At 38.3% G+C, this 22,535-nt stretch overlaps 1 protein-coding gene across 1 annotated transcript in view; it reads right to left on the bottom strand.

Moving 5' to 3' along the window:
• Positions 1-868: 868 nt before the first annotated feature.
• CCDC158 (coiled-coil domain containing 158) overlaps positions 869-22,535 on the bottom strand; it is a 122,429-nt gene continuing 100,762 nt past the window's right edge. Inside the window, exons 24-26 of the mRNA XM_030922170.1 lie at positions 13,906-14,064; positions 11,403-11,510; positions 869-1,128 (exon numbers count right to left, since the gene is read on the bottom strand). Coding sequence (XP_030778030.1) covers positions 1,052-1,128; positions 11,403-11,510; positions 13,906-14,064 — 344 coding nt within the window. The 3' untranslated portion in view covers positions 869-1,051. The remainder of the gene's footprint in view (positions 1,129-11,402; positions 11,511-13,905; positions 14,065-22,535) is intronic.

Raw genomic sequence — 22,535 nt, 5'->3', positions numbered from 1 at the left:
GGGAAAATAAAGTGAGGAAGAATACCCATGCATGTTAATACTTTGATCTGAAAGTGCCACATATTGCTCTGTCCACATTCTGTTAATGAGAACCCTCAGGCCACACCCACATACAAGGGGAGGCAGGATTGGGAAACAAAGACTCTTGCTGGGCAGCTGTTTCTCAGTGACAATTCCAGATTATACCACAGGAACATAAGATTTGTTTTGGACAGCTAGCCATCTGCCACACTGTCCCTAATGTTTTGACACAACGGATTCATTTTTGTATCTGTTCTTCTCTCATTTTATTTGGTTCACATATAAACTCTCCTAATTTATTAAAATGTAATTAAAGCAGACTGAATAGATATAATCTAGAAGTTACTAACTTGCTAAAGAGTAACAAAATCCTTTTCTTTCTTTACTATTATTAATAAGCAAAAAAGGGAAACTTTTGTAAAAGTTTTGACTGGGGGCCCTGATGTTTGGTTATCTGTTTACCCTCACTGATATTGACAGAACAGTGAGTTCATAGTCACAAAATGAGTCCCTGTTAGTATGCTGAAGTTTGTCCTCTGTCCTTGATATTACACCACATCTTTCACTTTCATGTGAAAGTAGCTTTTCCCCCAGCAATTTTTTAAAGCTAAATTAGATTGAATAAAACACTTAAATTAAATTAAAATTTAAGTAGAATAAAATAAAATAAAATAGATTCTATTGTCTTGGGACCAGTAACAACAATAAAAACTACAATTATTCCAATATATTTGAATAACCACAAATTATATCTTATGATTAATTACCTTATAAGGTAATTATAATACTTTATTATGTATGAATACTTTATAGGTATTAATTGTTATAATGTATGAATACTAGCTAGTAGATGTTTGAAGTTTTACCGTGAGGGATTCAAGAATAGTTTATTTCAAAATAGAGTTTACAAGACAGGGTATCTTTTATTAAATTTTCACATAAAAAGAAAAAGTACACAGGGGCACTAATTACAAGTAACACCACAATTAATTGGGCCTCATTCCTCTGTAAAGAATAGGCAAGCAACAAGTCATTTTAGTAACATTTTTTCCTGGTCTTTTACTTTCTGTATCCTCTTTTCTTGATTTCTGATCATTGAAGACATCGCTGAAAATGTTGATAAAACAGTCAGAATAACAAAATCCACTCAGGCTTTAATTCTACAATATGCTACTTAAAAGATTAGCTTGTTAGTATAGAATAGACATGTTCTGAGCTCAAGACATTCTTAAAAAATTGTGATGTAGCATATTTTTGAAAAGGTTGGTGTTACAGAAGAGAGCTAAGGGTAAATCTTTAGTGTTTCAGGTGTTTTATTTACTTATTTATTTTGTAGATACAAGGTCTCTCTATGTTGCCCAGGGTGGTCTCAGACTCCTGGCCTCACGCAATCCTCCTGCCTCGGTCTCCCAAAGTGTCAGGATTACAGGCATAAGCCACTGTGCCCAGCCTCAGTTGTTTTAAATGGGCATGAGAATTGTAAAAGTAATACTAATTGTAAATAATTCAAACACCTCAGGACACAAAGAAAGATGAAGGTCAGTCTTTGCCTCTGCTCCCTCAGTCTGCTGGAATCTGCCTCTGCCTGAGAGGTCATTACCAGCAATTTGGTGAATATCTGCACATATACATGCATGTGCATATGTTTTATTCTTTACACAAATGAAAATATATGGTATAGATTGTTCAGTAGCTTCCTTTTTTCATATAACAAAATGTCAATAATTTTCCAGTTCAGCTTATGTTGTGTTGTAACTGTATAGTATTTACTAGTATTTCATTATACAAATTATTAGAATGTTAGTAAACAGACTAAAAAAGGTTACATCCTTTCCTTCCTTCCTTCCTTCCTTCCTTCCTTCCTTCCTTCCTTCCTTCCTTCCTTCCTTCCTTCCTTCCTTTCTTTCTTTCTTTCTTTCTTTCTTTCTTTCTTTCTTTCTTTCTTTCTTTCATAAATACTTTTGTATAAACATTTCTGTGCATTTGTACAATCATTTCTTATAGAATAAATTGCCAGAAGTGAAATTTCTGGGTCAAAGCGTAAATGCACTTCAAGTTTTGACAGTCCTCCCCAAATTCCCCCTAAAAATACTTGTTTTAGAATTTTCAAGAGGTGTTCCATCCAGACACTGCATTCAGCAAACAGGTCTTTTTATTTTGTAAACAAATATATGTCTTCCATGTGGATTATTATTTGGTGGCATACATTGGATAAACTCATAAACATATGTTATGGTGCAAATAAAAATATGATCAATAAGATAATACATCTTCCTTCAAAAAAACTCACAATAGATGTGGAAAGGAAGATGGCAGATAGGAGATAGGGCTGACATGCAGCCCCAACTTGGATGGACAGAGAAACGTGTGGAGACCGTTGACTTTTGCTCCAAGAGCCACTGCAGGCACATAACAAGAAAACCAGAAGAATTTACAGATCCTTTAAAAGAAGCAGCATGCCACTGCAAATTCCACAACACAGGTAAAAAACTGTGAGTTTCCAAAGTGTGAGAGGGGGAAATCCTGCCTCTCAACATATACCCCATTGGGGAACCTGAAAATCCAGATTATGGGAGAAGGATTTACCCTTACCTAGAACTGGAACAAATTTAGTGAAAAATATAAAAGTAGAAGGAGCAGTGGGAGGGGCCTTGGAGGCACTACCATTCTCCAGCTTGAGCCCAGGGAAGCCATCCCTAACTATATCTCACAGGGGCCCTTGGGGAAGGTGGCTGGCAGAATTTGGGAGTGGCTGCAGAGTGAAAGAAGCTTCCAACTGAACTCTGTAATAATTTCAACTGGGCACAAACTCTTTTGAGCAGAATCTGGGTGGTGAATGGGAAATGCTACAGAAAGGAGCACAGAAGCCACTGCTGACAGTGTGGGCAGAGAGGAAGGGGCAGGTGAGACCTGAAAGCCATACTTGCTTTCTCAGTGGGCAAGTTTATAACAGGGGCAAGGTCTGATCTGCCTGCAAACCCCAACCACTGCCCTGCACTGGCTGCCTGGAGACACTGGTGCTGTTAGCAGGGCATGGTGGGAGCAAGATTGGCCTTGCCAACTGTGTGGGAGGCTAGGTGAGGCCTACTGCACAGGCTTTCCCCAACTTCCTTGGCAACAGAGGCAGCCAATTCACCTCTGGAACATAACCCCACTGGCCCAAGAACCACAACGCATACCTCACAGTGGCCACAGCAGGCCTCACCCAAGGAGAGTCTGAGCTCAGACCCACCTAACTCTGCCCCAATCCGATGGTATTTTTTAACCTGCACTGGTAGCTGATCACAAAACACACAAACTATTGAGAGCTTGATGGCCCCACACATTACCTGACAAACCCAAATACTTATTCTGGCCAGCTTAGGGCAGGCTTATATTCCCCTGTCTACTATCACAGCTTGTGCTCTCTTGAAAGTGCCGCCTCCTGGCTGGAGGCCAACAAACTCAGGACATTATAGTAACTCATGATAGAAATGATAGAATAACCCTGTACTAAGGAAGGAGAAAGCAGCAGCTAATTCCACTGCCTGCAACATTCTGGCTAACCAGAGGTCCTGAGTCTGTCCATGTGAACATACCACTGCTAGCAAAACCAGTATTTGATAAAGCCAGGACACTAAATATATCTATAACCAAGGACTCTCACAGAGTATACTTTACTCCCCTACATCCTCTACCAGAGGAGGTGCTGGTATCCACGACTGGGAGACCTGAAGATGAATCAAATCACAGGACTCTTTGCAGACATTTCCCAGCACCAACCCTGAGCCTGGTAGACCCATTCAGTGACTAGAAACCCAAGAACAATAACGATCATTGCAATCCAGCTCTCAGGAAGGCCCATCCCTTGGGCCTTGGGGAGGACACCACTTAAGGGGTCACCCTGTGGGACAAAAGAATCTGAACCTTGAATTCCAGGTTTTTCCACTGAAATAGTTTACCCAAATTAGAAGGAATCAGAAAAGCAATTCTGGAAATATGACAAAACAAGGTTCGATAACATCCCTGAAAGGCCACACTAGCTTGCCAGCAATGTAGCCAAACAAAGAAGAAATCTCTGAATTGCCAGGTGAAGAATTCACAAGGTTGATTAAGCTACTCATGGAGATACCAGAGAAATGTAAAAACCAACTTAAAGAAATTTAAAAAACAATACAGAATATGGATGAAAAATTCTCCAGAGAAATAGATATAAAGAAAAACAATCACAATTTCTGGAAATAAAAGACGCACTTATAGAAATACAAAATGCATTGGAAAGTGTCAACAACAGACTAGAACAAGTAGAAGAGAAACCTTCAGAGCTCGAAGACAAGGCTTTCAAATTAGCCTAATCAGACAAAGAAAAAACAATTTAATAAAATTGAACAGAGCCTCCAAGAAGTCTGGGATTATGTTAAACAGCCAAACCCAAGAATAACTGGTGTTCATAAGGAAGAAAATGAATCTAAAAGTCTAGAAAACTTATTTGAGGGAACAATTGAGGAAAATTTCCCTGGTCTCACTAGTGACCTAGACATTCAAATACAAGAAGTTCAAAGAATAGCCGTGAAATTCACTGCAAAAAGATCTTCACCTAGGCACATGGTCATCAGGTTATCTAATGTCAAGATGATGGAAAGAATCTTAAGAGCTGCAAGGCAAAAGTATCAGGTAATCTACAAAGGAAAACCTATCAGATGAACAGCAGATTTGTCAGCAGAAACCCTACAAGCCAGAAGGAATTGGGGTCATATTTTTAGCCTCCTCAAACAAAGTAATTGCCAGCCAAGAATTTTGTACCCAGCAAAACTAAGCTTCATGAATGAAGGACAGATTAAGTATTTTGCAGCCAAAAAAAAAAAAAAAAAAAATGCTGAGAGAATTCACCAGTACCAAGCCATCACTAAAAAATGCTAAAAGGAATTCTAAATCTTGAAACAAAACCTCAAAACACACCAAAATAGAACCATCTTAAAGCATAAATCTCACAGGGCCTATAAAACAATAACACAAAGAAAAAAAAACCACAAGGTATTCAGGCACCAACTAGTAGAACGAACAAAACAGTACCTTGTATCTCAATACTAACATTGAATGTAAATGGCCTAAATGTGCCACTTAAAAGATACAGAATGGCAGAAAGGATAAAAATCCACCAACCAAGTATCTGCTGTCTTCAAGAGACTCACCTAATGCACAAGGACTCACATAAACTTAAGGTAAAGGGATGGAAAAAGATATTCCATGCAAATGGATACCACAAATGAACAGGGGTAGCTAGTCTTACATCAGACAAAACATACTTTAAAGCAACAACAGTTCAGAAAGACAAAGAGGGATATTATATAATGATAAAGGATCAGTCCAACAGGAAAATATCACAATCCTAAATATATATGTACTTAACACTGGAATTCCCAAATTTATAAAATGATTACTACCAGACCTAAGAAATGCGATAGATGCTAACACAATAATAGTGGAGGACTTCAATATTCCACTGATAGCACTAGACAGGTCATCAAGACAGAAAGTCAACAACAGCAAAAAGAAAAAGAAAAACAATGCACTTAATGCAATGAACTTAAACTATACCCTAGAACAAACAGACTTAACAGATATTTACAGAACATTCTACCCAACAACTGCAGAATATACATTCTTTTCATTAGCCCATGGAACATTCTCCAAGATAAATCATATGATAGGCCACAAAACAAGTCTAAATAAATTTAAGAAAATCAAAATGATATCAAGTACTCTCTCAGACCACAGAGGAATAAAACTGAAAAATAACTCCAAAAGGAACTCTCAAAGTATATAAATACATGGAAATTGAATAATCTACTCTGGAATCATCTTTGGATCAATAATGAAATCAAGACGAAAATTTTAAAATTCTTTGAACTGAATGAAACTCGTGACACAATTTATTGAACCCTCTGGGATACAGCAAAAGTGGTGCTAAAAGGAAAGTTCAAAGCCTTAAATGCCTACATAAAAAAGTCTGAAAGAGCACAAATAGACACTCTAAGGTCACACCCAAGGAACTAGAGAAACAAGAACAAACCAAACCCAAACCCAGCAGAAGAAAAGAAATAACAAAGATCAGAGCAGAATTAAATGAAATTGAAATAAACAAATAAAAAACAATACAAAAGACAAATGAAACAAAAAGTTTGTTCTTTAAAAAGATAAAATTATTAGACCATTAGTGATATTAACTAAGAAAGGAAGATAGAAGATCCAAATAAGCTCAATTAGAAATGAAATCAGAGATTTTACAACTTATACCACAGAAATACAAAAGATCATTTAGGGCTACTATGAACACTTTTATATGCACAAACTAGAGAATATAGAGGAGATGGATAAATTCCTGGAGACATATAACCCTCCTGATTAAGCCAGGAAAAAAACAGAAACTCTGAAGAGACTAATAACAAGTAGTGAGATTGAAACAGTACTTTAAAGAATGCCAGCAAAAAGAAGTCCAAGACCAGATGGATTCACAGCTGAATTCTACCAGGCATTCAAAAATAACTGGTACCAATCTTACTGAAACTGTTTCAAACATAGAGAAATACGGAATCTTCCCTAAATCATTCTATGAAGTCAGTATCACCCTAATACTAAAACCAGGAAAGGACATAAAAAAAAGAAAACTACAGACCAATATCCATGATGATGCCAGGCACAGTGGGTCACATCTGTAATCCCAGCACTTTGGGAGGCCAAGGTGGGCGTGTCACGAGGTCGAGTTCGAGAACAGCCTGGCCAACATGATGAAACCCCATCTCTACTAAGAATACAAAAATGAGCTGGACGTGGCTGGGCATGGTGGCTTACACCCGTAATCCCAGCACTTTGGGAGGCCGGGGTGGGCGGATCACGAGGTCAGGAGATCAAGACCATCCTGGCTAACACGGTGAAACCCCGTCTCTACTAAAAAATACAAAAAAGTAGCTGGGCATGGTGGTGGGTGCCTGTAGTCCCAGCCATTTGGGAAGCTGAGGCAGGAGAATGGCGTGAATCCGGGAGGCGGAGCTGGCAGTGAGCTGAGATTGCACCACTGCACTCTAGCCTGGGCGACAGAGCAAGACTCCATCTCAAAAAAAAAAAAAAAAAAAAAAATTAGCCGGGCATGGTGGCATGTGCCTGTAATCCCAGCTACTCGAGAAGCTGAGACAGGAGAATCATTTGAACCTGGCAGGTGGAGGTTGCAGTGAGTCGAGATCATGCCACTGCACTCCAGCCTGGGTGACAGAGCAAGACTCTGTCTTGAAATATATATATATGTGTGTGTGTATACATATTTTATTTATATATATATATATATCCATGATAAACATAGATGCAAAAATCCACAACAAAATATTAGCTAACTGAATACAATGCCATATCAAAAAGATAAAACACCATGATTAAGTGGGTTTCATACCAGGGATACAGGGATGGTTTAACATACTCAAGTCAATAAATGTGATACATCACACAAACAGAATTGAAAACAATAATCATATGATCATCTCAAAAAACGCAGAGAAAGCATTTGACAAAATCCAGCATCACTTTATAATGAAAACCCTTGGCAAAATCGGCACAGATGGGACATACCTCAAGGTAACCAAAACCATCTATGACAAACTCACAGCCAATATTATACTGAAAGGGGAAAAGTTGAAAGCGTTCTCCATGAGAACTGGTACAAAACAAGGATGCCCACTTTCACCACTGCTATTCAACATTGTACTGGAAGTCCTAGTGAGAGCAGTCAGACAAGAGAAAGAAATAAAGGGCATCCTTCATTGAAGAGGAAGTCAAACTATTGCTGTTTGCTGATGACATGATCCTATGCCTAGAAAACCTTAAAGACTCATCCACAAAGCTCCTAGATCTGATAAATGAATTCCGTAAAGTTTCAGGATACAAAATCAACGTACACAAATCAGTAGCATTGCTATACACCAACAATGACCAAGCTTAGAATCAAATCAAGAACCCAGCCCCTTTTACAACAGCTGCAGGAAAAATAAAATACTTGGGAATATATCTAACCAAGGAGATGAACAATCTCTACAGGAAAAACTACAAATGCTGCTGAAGGAAATCATGGATAACACACACAAATGGAAACACATTTCATGCTCATGGATAGGTAGAATCAGTATTGCGGAAATGATCATACTGTCAAAAGCAATCTACAAATTCAATGCAATTCCCATCAAAACACCATTATCATTTTTCACAGAACTGGAAAAAACATTCCTAAAATTCAAATGGAACAAAAAAAAGATCCCACATAGCCAAAGCAAGACTATGCAAAAAGAAGAAATCTGGAGGCATCACATTACTTGACTTCAAACTATACTACAAGGCTATCATCACCAAAACAGCACAGTACTGGTATAAAAATAGGCACATAGACCAATGGAACAGAATAGAGAACCCAGGAAGAAAGCCAAATATTTACAGCCAACTGATCTTCGACAAAGCAAACAAAACATGAAGTGGGGAAAGGACACCCTATTCAACAAGTGGTGCTGGAATAATTGGCAAGTGGCATGTAGAAGAATGAAACTTCAACTCAAGATGGGTCAAAGACTTAAATCTAAGACCTGAAACCACAAAAATTCTAGAAGATAACATCAGAAAAACTCTTCTAGACATTGGGTTAGACAAGAGTTCATGACCGAGAACCCAAAAGCAAATGCAACAAACACAAAGATAAATAGATGGGACCTAATTAAATTTAAAAGCTTCTGCATAGCAAAAGAAATAAGCAGCAGAGTAAACAGACAACCCACAGAGTGAGAGAAAATATCTGCAAACTGTGCATCTGACAAAGGACTAAACAAACAAATAATCCCATTAAAAAGTGGGCTAAGTATATGAATAGACAATTCTCAAAGGAAGGAAGATATACAAATGGCCAACAAACATATGAAGAAATGCTCAACAACAGTAATGATCAGGGAAATGTAAATCAAAACAATGTGATACTACCTTACTCCTGCAAGAATGGTCATAATTTAAAAATATAACATAAGTGAAAAATATGACCAACAGCTGTTGGTGTGGATGTGGTAAAAAGGGAACACTTTTACACTGCTGGTGGGAATGTAAACTAGTACAACAACTATGGAAAGCAGTACAGAGATTTCTTAAAGAACTAAAAGTAGAACTACCATTTGATGCTGCAATCCCACTACTGGAGGAAAAGAAGTCATTATGTGTAAAAGACACTTGCACACACATGTTTATAGCAGCAAAATTCACAATCGCAAAAATATGGAACCAGCCTAAATGCTCATCAACCAACTAGTGGATAAAGAAAATTAGGTCGGGCACTATGGCTCATGCCTGTAATCCCAGCACTTTGGGAGGACAAGGCGGGTGGATCATGAGGTCATCCTGGCTAACACGGTGAAACCCCATCTCTACTAAAAATACAAAAAATTAGCTGGGCGTGGTGGCAGGTGCCTGTAGTCCCAGCTACTTGGGAAGCTGAGGCAGGAGAATGGTGTGAACCTGGGAGGTGGAGCTTGCAGTGAGCCAAGATCACGCCACTGCACTCCAGCCTGGGCGACAGAGCCAGACTCTGTCTCAAAAAAAAAAAAAAAAAAAAAAAAAAGAACGAAAATTATTTATCTATCTATCTATCTATAGAGAGTATTACATGGTGTGTGTGTGTGTGTGTGTGTATATATATATAGTACTACATTATATATATATATATATATATATATATATATATATATATACACACACACACCTCACCCATCTCATCCTTCCCCCATATATATATATACACACACACACACACCATGTATATTTACATGGTATATATATATTTACATGGTGTGTGTGTATATATATGTGTATATATATGTGTATACAACCATGTAATACTACTCAGCCATAAAAAGGAATAAAATAATGGCATTTGTAGCAACCTGCATGGAGTTGAGTTGGAGACCATTATTCTAAGTAAGGTAACTCAGGAAAAGAAAAACAAACATTGTATGTTCTCACTCATACGTGGGAGCTAAGCTATGAGGATGCAAAGGCATAAGAATAATATGATGGACTTTGAGGACTTGGGGGGAAGGATGGGAGGCGGGTGAGGGAAAAAAGATACACTGTATACTGCTTGGGTGATGGGTGCACCAAATCTCAGAAATCATCACTGAAGAACTCTTCCCTGCAACTAAACATCACATGCTCCCTACAAACTATTGAAATTTTAAAAAATAATGCTAAAACCCCACAAATTCACAATAAACTGAAACCAAATATTTTTCCTAATGTTTATATACATAGGAGTCTTGGGTTATCACAGGGACCTGGAATTTTCTTCAACAACAATTCGCTAAAGCCTTACTATATTAAAAACACGTGGATTCTGGAGTCAGAAATTGCAGAGGCCAAGTCCTTGCTCTACTCTTCACTGTGACTTGGAATTTATTGACTATTCTTTTATCTTCAGTTTCCTCATTTTCAAATGCTGTAATAACAGTACCCATTTCCCAATGTTGTTGTGAAGATCACATGAAGAAAACGTAAGTGAAGCTCTGAGTACAAGGCCTGGCACACAGTTGGGAAGTGCTCAATTAAGTGTTAATAGCAACTATTATTACTAACAAAGTTGTTTATTTTATGAAGATTTGTTCTTAGAAATGTATTTTCCTTTGCCCAGCAATTTATTGTTTTCTAGGGATAGAAAAGATAGAATAACAAATGTACTTCAAAATTCATTTCTCTCTGATAAAGGCCCCTGGAGTCATGAATGCGGGTTAGAAAAGTATGAACCATGAAGGCTCCCCCATATTCACGGTACTTAGAACTTATGCCCAAAAAGCTGCCGGTCTTCTGCAGATTAGAACAGTTTCTTATTCAAACAGTTTTAGCATTTTTAGAAGTGGATTCTTTTTATTTTGTGATTCATTGGGTGGCATTGTGTCTTATAGTGCTATGCTAATTTAAATCCTGTGTAAGAATAAATACCATTATTTTGCTTCCTTGCTATTGACTATGCTCTTGCCTAGGCTATTATCGTATAAATGCTTGTCTACAGACCTAATAGCAACAAGAAAGACAGTGTGTGGGAAAGTCCCATGTGAAAAACCACTCAGAACCTCAAAACCACTCTTGAGGGATGGCCAGCAGGATTGTCATCCCCATTAGATAAGAGAGTACAGCAGGGCAAGAGTGACCTACCCATGGTCACACGATTAATCCAGGGGGCTATTAATGGTTAAGACCCTTATATTTAGACTTCAGTTTACAGTTGATAATTCAATACCCTTTCAGTAGGTCTATAGAGTGGAGGCTTAATCTGAAAGGAAGGTGAACATTCTAATGAGCAAGGCAGATCTCTTCAAAAACACACACTGTACCTTGGTTCTTCATCTGTAAATCTTCTACCAGAGTTTGCAAGCTTTCTAGTCTGTTCTGAAGCTTCCTGCATGTTTTTCCTGTTGTTTCTATTGGCGGAGACTGTGAATCTATTAGAAAATTGCTTAGATGTGATATTAAAAGTCTATTCAACATTTCCTTTTAGAAATCTTTCAATTAAAGGCTAAACAACTTTTCTTTAAAATAAAGAGATCTTTTTTTCATGACAAATTCTAAAAGAGCTGTAACACTTAAAGGAAACTCTAAAACATGATTTTAAACCAGAGAAAAATGAGTTTTATCTAAATATTGCAATGCTAGCCTATTTGATTTTATTCAAACCAATCTGATGTATCATTATTTAACTACATAATATTAAATAAGATGGGTAAAAAGAACACTTCAAGTTTCATGATACATTCTGCATTATAAATGACAGCTTTTCGTACCAAGCCTGAGTAGTTCCACTAACTTGGGGTTTGAAGGACTATGATCTAATACAGAAACTGCACCATTTTCAAGGTATGTGAGGCCAGTGCCCACATCAGTTCTGTCACCTAATGGGAATGGTATTATATGATGGCAGAGGGTGGCATGGATACCAACATGATCACACTGAACCTAGAACGAATGTGGCAGTGGCAACTAAAGAGGGCCTAGGAGCATGTAAGCTATTCTCTTACCAGTGTGCTGTTTTGTCAACCTCTAAAAGTACTTAATTGGCAATCTGAAGACTTAAATTTTGATCTTAATCCCTGCCTAGCTGCATCATTTTGATACTATTTTTAATGGCTAATTTTTCTATCAAAAAATACCCTTTTCATTCAAGGCAATTATCTAGGAATTACTTCAGTTTAAGAGAATGAGAAACATTTTCTTGGAGAGTTTGTTTTTTTTTTTGAGACAGAGTTTCGCTCTTGTTGCCCAGGCTGGAGTGCAATCATGGGATCTCGGCTCATCGCAACCTCTGCCTCCCGATTCAAGCGATTCTCCTGCTTCAGCCTCCTGAGTAGCTGGGATTACAGGCATGTGCCACCACACCCGGTTAATTTTGTATTTTTAATAGAGATAGGGTTTCTCCATGTTGGTCAGGCTGGTCTCGAACTTCCGACCTCAGGTGAGCCGCCCGCCTCAGCCTCCCCAAGTGTTGGGATTACAGACATGAGCCACAGCACCCAGCCAGAGGTTTTTAACATAAATAATACAAAATATATGTTTGATGAGTATGACAATAAGCGGGGGGTTGGGGGTGAGAAGAAGTGTCAAGCAGTATTGCTCTATTCCTGCAATAACCACAGCTTTAAAAGGTAACATGGAGGCCAAAGCAACTCCATCTTGGATGCTAATCTGCCAAGTTGACTTCTGATTAATCCCAGTTCCAGGAAGGCATCCAAGATTTCCAGTTTCCTTATATGGTAGGTAGCAAGTACCTGCCATAAATTTTACCCTTAAGCAATTGTCCTGTTCATCCTTTCTGAGGCATGTATACCCTTTACCTATGGTATACAGGCCCTGGGTATGGGGGGATAGTGGTACAAGGATCCACCACCTTGTGTGACTGTTGCGGAGGCACAGACATGGCTCCATTCTTAAGTCCCTATTAAATGTTTCTTTCTGAGAAATTGGATTTGTCAGCCTCTTTCTTCAGCCTCTCAGCTTCCTCAGTCTTTGTGGGGAGGTTTGCACAAACTTGCCCACCACAGAACAGGAAAGTAATTTTATACTTAAAATTAAAAAAGATAGTAAATGAATAGCTTAGAAACATAAGAGATGAAAGAGGACACAAGTACAGAAAAAAAGATGTAAAAAATGTACTAATGTGTGATTAGGTATTTTTTAGGATCTAGAAATGTGTAAGGTATAGAATTTCAAAAGACTAAGAAATAACTTGATGATAATACAACTTTGTCTAGTTTCTCTCTTACAAAAGGGAATGATGTCATAAAACACCAGGGTTGTTTGGTCACTGTCATACATGATGAGAAATATTTCAAGTTCATTTAACACATAATATTTAACTCTCACTTACCAGGCATTTATTCTAAATCAAACATTTTTTTCTCATTTGTCTTATCAAATAACAAACTTAAAATATTAAAAATGAGAAAATTTTGAAAAGTTTGTACGGTATGCACTTATAGTGACTAAAGCAGAGACTGAAGAAGAGTTATGATTTTAAAGAACGTAAATAAGAAAGAAAAGTAACTCACAGCATTTAAAAGAGGATCCAAAATCTTTTAATAAAATAGAGGCAAAGACATTCATTATTCATTTAGAGAAAAAGAGAGATAATATTTACATATAATACCAATGTACATTTACTAAGGCTCGCATGGTACACAATAGCTGTTCTATTTGAATAAGACCTGTTTAAGTTACACAGAATCAGTTAGAGCTTACACATAACAGCAGCACGCAAAATCTTAATTCTGAGTCAAAAGAACTTAAGAGTTCAGTAGTGTAGGAAATCAATTAATCACATCAATGATATCAGATCTTTCTTACCTTTAACAGAATCAGATGAATGAATAGGCTTGGCGGACCTATACTGTGATGCAGAACCTATTGAACCTTCAACTGAACTAGTTAGGAGCGAGTGCACTGGAGACTTTTTAGGAGAAGAATTGAATGAACGAGAAGCTGAGTTTTTCACAGATGGACTTGCTAAAAGTTTGCAAGAACAAAAGTAAAAGGACAGAATTAATTAAAAATAGTACACTGCACTTCTCAAAAAGTCAAGCTTTCATGAGAAAATGTTCCCAATGGTGGAGGGACAGGCGGACATTCTTCTAAATACCCAAGATTTGGGGTTGGAACTGAAAAGGGTTATGCCTCAGGAATAAGGGTGAACAGGAACTAGACCTGCCCTTGGGATCCTGAGGTCTAGCTTCAAATCCTCTTTCTAATGTGATTAAATTGACCTGGATGCCTTAGTTGTCTACCAAATGCAAGCATGAATGCTCTTTAGAGGAAGGTAGTCTCATTCATAGCATCACTATGTACATCATCTGTACAACTTTTCATATATAACATGTCATACAATAAAAATAACCAGGCATATAAGGAGATAAGATGATATGGCAGAAAACCAAGAGGAAAAAAATACAAATAATGACATAGATCTATAGGGTCCAGACAATGGGCTTATCAGGCATAGACTCCCATAGATTCAAGCAGCATTACTTCAGACTCCAAGTGAATTCTTACATGCATAAAAAAATAATATCTGCAGAAATGAATAAAAACTGCTAAAACAAACCAATCAAAAACAAAAACAATCTTAAAGCAAAAGGGGAAAAAAAGGAACAGACTGTGTTTAAATAAACAATAAACTTACAGCTGACTTCTTAGTAGAAACAATGAAAGAAAGAAAACAATGGAAAGTGATATCTTCAAAGTGAAGAAAAAAATGCCAATTTAGAATTCCATACTCAGCAAAAATATTCTTCAAAAATCAGGATGAAATAAACACATTTCAGAAAAATAAAAATGGAGAGAATTTATCACCAGCAGGTTTACATTAAAAGAAGCCTTAAAGGCATAAGTAAAATGATACCAGAAAGTTAAGTGTAAATATGTGGGTACATCTAAATGAATATTAACTGTAGAAAACAATAAAAACAATTAAATGTGGTATTTATATTTTTATAATTCATATTTTTAATTAAAATATGTGATAATTGCATGAAAGTTGGAAGGATAGTTAATGGAGTTAATATATTCTAAGGTACTGCCAATGTATGACAAAAGGTAAAAGCATTCATTTATATCAATCTAATAAGGCAAGGATAAATGTTTTACTGTCCTGAGTAATCATTGAAACAATAGTAAAAAACATATAAACGAAGTAAACCTGAAGGAATTAACTTTACATAAATGTTCTTTTCTTCAAAATGTTAGTTCCTGAAAGATTTCCCCCAAGCCAAAGATTATTTAAAAATTAAGAATTTGCAATTATTTTATTTAAGAATATTACATTTTGATTATAAATATACAGTCACAATTAACAATGGGGATATGTTCTGAGAATTGTGCTGTTAGTTAATTTTGTCATTGTGCGACCATCATAGAATACACTTTCACAAACCTAGATGGTATACAGGCTATATGGTATAGCTTATTAATTCTAGGCTACAAACCTGTAGAGCATGTTACTGTACTGAATACTGTACGCAACTGTAACATAATGGTAAGTATTTATCTAAATATGTCTAAACATAGAAAAGGTAACACACTGTGGTATGACATTATCATAGCTACAACATCACTAGGTAACAAGAATTTTTCAGCTCTATTATAATCTTATGGGACCTCTGTTGTTTATGTCATGGTCATTGACCAAAACATTATGCAGCACGTGACTGTATACTGACACTAAGAAAAAAAATGAAAATGTATCTTTCTCCCATCTCTTTTCAGCTTACCTCAAATTTCTCTATTTACAATACTGTCCATATTTATAACTACATTTTTGTTGAATAATCATCGCAGTTTCATTCTTTCTCATTTATTTTGTTCTCTTCCATAGGAAGACCAATTATGTATCTGTTGGTTTGCCTCTGCCTTCCAAATATAACATATTCTGTGTAATTATTTTTGGTACTTATTTTTAAAAATTCCTTTGTGTAATTTTCTCCACAGCTATAATTTCAGTCACATCTGTTTTATTTTTCATTTTCTAAAGCTTTTCCCTGTGATGTTTTTAATCTTTCTCTTCCACTTCTAGTTTGAGTTATGCCACTTTGCTTGTCAACAAATTGTGTTAGGGGGGTGGAGCAAGATGGCCGAATAGGAACAGCTCCAGTCTCCAACTCCCAGCGCGAGCGACACAGAAGACCGGTGATTTCTGTATTTTCAACTGAGGTACTGGGGTCATCTCACTAGGGAGTGCCGGACAATCGGTGCTGGTCAGTTGCTGCAGCCCGACCAGCGAGAGCTGAAGCAGGGCGAGGCATTGCCTCACCTGGGAAGCGCAAGGGGGAAGGGAATCCCTTTTCCTAGCCAGGGGAACTGAGACACACAACACCTGGAAAATCGGGTAACTCCCACCCCAATACTGCGCTTTAAGCAAACGGGCACACCAGGAGAATATATCCCACACCTGGCCGGGAGGGTCCCACACCCACGGAGCCTCCCTCATTGCTAACACAGCAGTCTGCGATCTAACCGCAAGGCAGCAGCGAGGCTGGGGGAGGGGCGCCCACCATTGCTGAGGCTTAAGTAGGTAAACAAAGCCGCTGGGAAGCTCGAACTGGGTGGAGCTCACAGCAGCTCAAGGAAGCCTGCCTGTCTCTGTAGACTCCACCTCTGGGGACAGGGCACAGTTAACAACAACAACAACAAAAGCAGCAGAAACCTTTGCAGACGCAAACGACTCTGTCTGACAGCTTTGAAGAGAGCAGTGGATCTCCCAACACAGAGGTTGAGATCTGAGAAGGGACAGACTGCCTGCTTAAGTGGGTCCCTGACCCCTGAGTAGCCTAACTGGGAGACATCCCCCACTAGGGGCAGTCTGACACCCCACACCTCACAGGGTGGAGTACACCCCTGAGAGGAAGCTTCCAAAGTAAGAATCAGACAGGTACACTCGCTGTTCAGCAATATTCTATCTTCTGCAACCTCTGCTGCTGATACCCAGGCAAACAGGGTCTGGAGTGGACCTCAAGCAATCTCCAACAGATCTACAGCTGAGGGTCCTGACTGTTAGAAGGAAAACTATCAAACAGGAAGGACACCTATACCAAAACCCCATCAGTATGTCACCATCATCAAAGACCAGAGGCAGATAAAACCACAAAGATGGGGAAAAAGCAGGGCAGAAAAGCTGGAATTTCAAAAAATAAGAGCGCATCTCCCCCTGCAAAGGAGTGCAGCCCATCGCCAGCAACGGATCAAAGCTGGTCAGAGAATGACTTTGACGAGATGAGAGAAGAAGGCTTCAGTCCATCAAACTTCTCAGAGCTAAAGGAGAAATTACATACCCAGCGCAAAGAAACTAAAAATCTTGAAAAAAGAGTGGAAGAATTGACAGCTAGACTCATTAATGCAGAGAAGGTCATAAACGAAATGACAGAGATGAAAACCATGACACGAGAAATACGTGACAAATGCACAAGCTTCAGTAACCGACTCGATCACCTGGAAGAAAGAGTATCAGCGATTGAGGATCAAATGAATGAAATGAAGCGAGAAGAGAAACCAAAAGAAAAAAAGAAGAAAAAGAAATGAACAAATCCTGCAAGAAGTAGGGGATTATGTAAAAAGACCAAATCTACATCTGATTGGGGTGCCTGAAAGTGAGGGGGAAAATGGAACCAAGTTGGAAAACACTCTTCAGGATATCATCCAGGAGAACTTCCCCAACCTAGTAGGGCAGGCCAACATTCAAATTCAGGAAATACAGAGAACGCCACAAAGATACTCCTCGAGAAGAGCAACTCCAAGACACATAATTGCCAGATTCACCAAAGTTGAAATGGAGGAAAGAATCTTAAGGGCAGCCAGAGAGAAAGGTCGGGTTACCCACAAAGGGAAGCCCATCAGTCTAACAGCAGATCTCTCGGCAGAAACTCTACAAGCCAGAAGAGAGTGGGGGCCAATATTCAACATTCTTAAAGAAAAGAATTTTAAACCCAGAATCTCATATCCAGCCAAACTAAGTTTCATAAGTGAAGGAGAAATAAAATCCTTTACAGATAAGCAAATGCTTCGAGATTTTGTCACCACCAGGCCTGCCTTACAAGAGACCCTGAAGGAAGCCCTAAACATGGAAAGGAACAACCGGTACCAGCCATTGCAAAAACATGCCAAAATGTAAAGACCATCAAGGCTAGGAAGAAACTGCATCAACTAACGAGCAAAATAACCAGTTAATATCATAATGGCTGGATCAAGGTCACACATAACAATATTAACCTTAAATGTAAATGGACTAAATGCTCCAGTTAAAAGACACAGACTGGCAAAACGGATAAAGAGTCAAGACCCATCAGTCTGCTGTATTCAGGAGACCCATCTCACATGCAGAGACATACATAGGCTCAAAATAAAGGGATGGAGGAAGATCTACCAAGCAAATGGAGAACAAAAGAAAGCAGGGGTTGCAATCCTAGTCTCTGATAAAACAGACTTTAAACCATCAAAGATCAAAAGAGACAAAGAAGGCCATTACATAATGGTAAAGGGATCAATTCATCAGGAAGAGCTAACTATCCTAAATATATATGCACCCAATACAGGAGCACCCAGATTCATAAAGCAAGTCCTTAGAGACTTACAAAGAGACTTAGACTCCCACACAATAATAATGGGAGACTTCAACACTCCACTGTCAACATTAGACAGATCAACAAGACAGAAAGTTAACAAGCATACCCAGGAATTGAACTCATCTCTGCACCAAGCAGACCTAATAGACATCTACAGAACTCTCCACCCCAAATCAACAGAATATACATTCTTCTCAGCACCACATCGCACTTATTCAAAAATTGACCACATAGTTGGAGGTAAAGCACTCCTCAGCTAATGTAAAAGAACAGAAATTATAACAAACTGTCTCTCAGACCACAGTGCAATCAAACTAGAACTCAGGACTAAGAAACTCAATCAAAACCGCTCAACTACATGGAAACTGAACAACCTGCTCCTAAATGACTACTGGGTACATAACGAAATGAAGGCAGAAATAAAGATGTTCTTTGAAACCAATGAGAACAAAGATACAACATACCAGAATCTCTGGGACACATTTAAAGCAGTGTGTAGAGGGAAATTTATAGCCCTAAATGCCCACAAGAGAAAGCAGGAAAGATCTAAAATTGACACCCTAACATCACAATTAAAAGAACTAGAGAAGCAAGAGCAAACACATTCAAAAGCTAGCAGAAGGCAAGAAATAACTAAGATCAGAGCAGAACTGAAGGAGATAGAGACACAAAAAACCCTCCAAAAAATCAATGAATCCAGGAGTTGGTTTTTTGAAAAGATCAACAAAATTGACAGACCGCTAGCAAGACTAATAAAGAAGAAAAGAGAGAGGAATCAAATAGATGCAATGCAAAATGATAAAGGGGATATCACCACCGACCCCACAGAAATAGAAACCACCATCAGAGAATACTATAAACACCTCTACGCAAATCAACTAGAAAATCTAGAAGAAATGGATAATTTCCTGGGCACTTACACTCTTCCAAGACTAAACCAGGAAGCAGTTGAATCCCTGAATAGACCAATAGCAGGCTCTGAAATTGAGGCAATAATTAATAGCCTACCAACCAAAAAAAGTCCAGGACCAGATGGATTCACAGCCGAATTCCACCAGAGGTACAAGGAGGAGCTGGTACCATTCCTTCTGAAACTATTCCAATCAATAGAAAAAGAGGGAATCCTCCCTAACTCATTTTATGAGGCCAACATCATCCTGATACCAAAGCCTGGCAGAGACACAACAAAAAAAAAGAGAATTTTAGACCAATATCCCTGATGAACATTGATGCAAAAATCCTCAATAAAATACTGGCAAACCGGATTCAGCAGCACATCAAGAAGCTTATCCACCATGATCAAGTGGGCTTCATCCCTGGGATGCAAGCCTGGTTCAACATATGCAAATCAATAAACATAATCTAGCATATAAACAGAACCAAAGACAAAAACCACATGATTATCTCAATAGATGCAGAAAAGGCCTTTGACAAAATTCAACAGCCCTTCATGCTAAAAACTCTCAATAAATTCGGTACTGATGGAACATATCTCAAAATAATAAGAGCTATTTATGACAAACCCACAGCCAATATCATACTGAATGGGCAAAAACTGGAAGCATTCCCTTTGAAAACTGGCACAAGACAGGGATGCCCTCTCTCACCACTCCTATTCAACATAGTGTTGGAAGTTCTGGCTAGGGCAATCAGGCAAGAGAAAGAAATCAACGGTATTCAGTTAGGAAAAGAAGATGTCAAATTGTCCCTGTTTGCAGATGACATGATTGTATATTTAGAAAACCCCATTATCTCAGCCCAAAATCTCCTTAAGTTGATAAGCAACTTCAGCAAAGTCTCAGGATACAAAATCAATGTGCAAAAATCACAAGCATTCTTAATACATCAGTAACAGACAAACAGAGAGCCAAATCATGAATGAACTCCATTCACAATAGCTTCAAAGAGAATAGAATACCTAGGAATCCAACTTACAAGGGATGTAAAGGACCTCTTCAAGGAGAACTACAAACCACTGCTCAGTGAAATAAAAGAGGACACAAACAAATGGAAGAACATACCATGCTCATGGATAGGAAGAATCAATATCATGAAAATGGCCATACTGCCCAAGGTTATTTATAGATTCAATGCCATCCCCATCAAGCTACCAATGAGTTTCTTCACAGAATTGGAAAAAACTGCTTTAAAGTTCATATGGAACCAAAAAAGAGCCCGCATTGCCAAGAATCCTAAGTCAAAAGGACAAAGCTGGAGGCGTCATGCTACCTGACTTCAAACTATACTACAAGGCTACAGTAACCAAAACAGCATGGTACTGGTACCAAAACAGGGATATAGACCAACGGAACAGAACAGAGTCCTCAGAAATAATACCACACATCTACAGCCATCTGATCTTTGACAAACCTGAGAGAAACAAGAAATGGGGAAAGGATTCCCTATTTAATAAATGGTGCTGGGAAAATTGGCTAGCCATAAGTAGAAAGCTGAAACTGGATCCTTTCCTTACGCCTTATACGAAGATTAATTCAAGATGGATTAGAGACTTAAATGTTAGACCTAATACCATAAAAACCCTAGAAGAAAACCTAGGTAATACCATTCAGGACATAGGCATGGGCAAGGACTTCATGTCTAAAACACCAAAAGCAACGGCAGCAAAAGCAAAAAGTGACAAATGGGATCTAATTAAACTAAAGAGCTTCTGCACAGCAAAAGAAACTACCATCAGAGTGAACAGACAACCTACAGAATGGGAGAAAATTTTTGCAATCTACTCATCCGACAAAGGGCTAATATCCAGAATCTACAAAGAACTCAAACAAATATACAAGAAAAAAACAAACAACCCCATCAAAAAGTGGGCAAAGGATATGAACAGACATTTCTCAAAAGAAGACATTCATACAGCCAACAGACACATGAAAAAATGCTCATCATCACTTGCCATCAGAGAAATGCAAATCAAAACCACAATGAGATACCATCTCACACCAGTTAGAATGGCAATCATTAAAAAGTCAGGAAACAACAGGTGTTGGAGAGGATGTGGAGAAATAGGAACACTTTTACACTGTTGGTGGGATTGTAAACTAGTTCAACCATTATGGAAAACAGTATGGCAATTCCTCAAGGATCTAGAACTAGATGTACCATATGACCCAGCCATCCCACTACTGGGTATATACCCAAAGGATTATAAATCATGCTGCTATAAAGACACATGCACACGTATGTTTATTGCGGCACTATTCACAATAGCAAAGACTTGGAATCAACCCAAATGTCCATCTGTGACAGACTGGATTAAGAAAATGTGGCACATATACACCATGGAATACTATGCAGCCATAAAAAAGGATGAGTTTGCATCCTTTGTAGGGACATAGATGCAGCTGGAAGCCATCATTCTTAGCAAACTATCACAAGAACAGAAAACCAAACACCGCATGTTCTCACTCATGGGTGGGAACTGAACAATGAGATCACTTGGACTCGGGAAGGGGAACATCACACACCGGGGCCTATCATGGGGAAGGGGGAGGGGGGAGGGATTGCATTGGGAGTTATACCTGATATAAACGATGAATTGATGGGTGCTGACAAGTTGATGGGTGCAGCACACCAACATGGCACAAGTATACATATGTAACAAACCTGCACGTTATGCACACGTACCCTAGAACTTAAAGTATAATTAAAAAAAAAAATTGTGTTGACTTTCAATCTCTTCTTTCTGGAGCTTTTTTTTTTTAATGAGATCATCTTATCTATAATTCTTTGGAAATTTTATGGAGAACTGTCCATCTCGATTCTTCTCCTTTTCCTTTCGTCTATTCAATATTTATTCAGCACTTGCTATGTGCCAGGAAGTCTCCAGGCACCTGGGATATATCCAGGAAC

Source organism: Rhinopithecus roxellana, chromosome 2, assembly GCF_007565055.1.
Source record: "Rhinopithecus roxellana isolate Shanxi Qingling chromosome 2, ASM756505v1, whole genome shotgun sequence".
NCBI classification, from domain to species: Eukaryota; Metazoa; Chordata; class Mammalia; order Primates; family Cercopithecidae; genus Rhinopithecus; species Rhinopithecus roxellana.
The sequence above is the reverse complement of the archived record's forward strand: the minus strand, read 5'-3'. Positions and strand labels throughout refer to the sequence as shown.